A 1,778-nucleotide genomic window follows, 5' to 3' on the forward strand; every position below is an offset into this window, starting at 1 on the left:
CACACACACACACACACACACACACACACACACACACACTCATATATACACCCATACTGGAATGGGGATATTTGTATGGAGGAACATCAGTTCACTATTAAAGTCAAGCTAAATTGTGAACCTGACCTCTCACTAATTTCATTAGCCTGAGCTTATATCTGCTGTCCTAATCCAACACAGTGGAGTTATTGCTGATCTAAGGAGTCAATTTTAATTGTCATTATAGCCTCCTGACTACCAGGGAAAAAAATATTGTCCAATCACCATTTTTTTTTAAATCCCACAGTCTTTGTAAAGTAGTAAAAGGTTTTATGCACTTACTTTGTCTCTTCCCATAAAATGTGTTATTACTGATGAACGCCATTTTTATGAATTAGAAAAAGATACGTACAAAAGCCTAACCCCTTCACATGTGGTATCATTGAAAAGCCCTAAATGTCCTCTCCAGATATCAAAAGGAATTAATTCAGTAGAATGCAGGGGGTGGGAGATATTCAAGTTTAGAAATGTCCTGTACAGAGGACAAAAACGAACTACTGGTAGTCAGGAGGATAGAAGTCTGTTTGCTCCACACGCTGAACCTTGTTTAGCTCCCAACTGGACCACCAACTGGTGTCCAAAGATCTGAATGTCTCCTCCTTCTGAATTTCCTCCAGAGGGAACGCCCCCTGCAGTTGGAGCAGCTCACCTGTCCGCTGTTCACAGCCGAATGCTGGGCTGAGCAGGTGAAGATCACCATGGTGACAAACTTCACCAGCTCGTCTACAGTTTTGAAACTTTCTGGAATACCTGAAAATTAGTGAAAGAAATGATCAGTATTTACTGGACCTTTTCTAGCCTGAATGGAAACATAGACCCACCTGTGTTTTTCTGATTAGGGAACCCCTTTGAATTTATTTCACAGAGCCACTGCTGTACAGCCTCGTCTTCCTGGACCATCTCATCCTTGTTGTAGTAGTACTGGAGGGTTCCCTTCACAAAGCTGTAGTAATATTCAGGATTCAGTTTGCAGTCAATTGACAAAGTGTAAGATTTGAATACATCATGTAGGCCCAACATGGCCCATGTAGGCAAAACATGGGGCATGTTTTGCAGACAAACCCATTTGGGACCCATTTTGTCTGCCCTCTTTTTTCCCATATGGAGCCCATCTAGGTATGCTGACTGGGATAGTTCTACAGTTTGATTTTATTTCACCAAAACAGCAAAGGGAAATTGATCTAGGGCAGGGGTATCAAACTCAGTTTCATTTTGGGCCACATAAAAATCTGAATGTTCTTAAAAGGCCGGTTCTGCCAGAATGTGTTGATTTCCTCCAGAGGGAACGCCCCCTGCATGGTTAAAATATTAATAGATAGCTGTTTGTTTCAACATTCAACAAGTTTGTACTAAAATTTAGTTATTTTGAACATTCTCTCACTGATCAGCACATCCGGGATTTTGTGAATATTTTTGTGATTTTTTTCCAAACAAAATCACTAATTTTGTGGTACTAATTTAAAAATATTTGTAAGAAATTTTTACAATATTTGTGCTAATCTATGAGGTTAAATGCAACTTTTTATTCAATCAATTTAGAGAAGGATTTGCACTAAAATCAGAAAAACTGTGATGATCTCTTAAATTTTGCATATTTGTTAAAATGATGTAATTTGGACTCTAGAGGGCCACATGAAAAGCTATGACGGGCCATATTCGGCCACCAGGTCTTGAGTTTGACACATGTAATTTAGGGTATTTTTACACCTGATAGTCTGGCCGATTTGGTTCGATTGGGG

At 39.4% G+C, this 1,778-nt stretch overlaps 1 protein-coding gene across 1 annotated transcript in view; it reads right to left on the reverse strand.

Annotated features, from left to right (window-relative positions):
• Nucleotides 1–1,778, reverse strand: part of LOC106964176 (arachidonate 8S-lipoxygenase-like) — a 32,990-nt gene that overhangs the window by 6,436 nt on the left and 24,776 nt on the right. The window contains 2 exon segments of the mRNA XM_015059526.1: nt 689–789; nt 861–982. Coding sequence (XP_014915012.1) covers nt 689–789; nt 861–982 — 223 coding nt within the window.

The sequence above is a fragment of the Poecilia latipinna genome, unplaced genomic scaffold (assembly GCF_001443285.1).
Source record: "Poecilia latipinna isolate Pla-1442-1.1 unplaced genomic scaffold, P_latipinna-1.0 Scaffold1633, whole genome shotgun sequence".
Taxonomy (NCBI): Eukaryota; Metazoa; Chordata; class Actinopteri; order Cyprinodontiformes; family Poeciliidae; genus Poecilia; species Poecilia latipinna.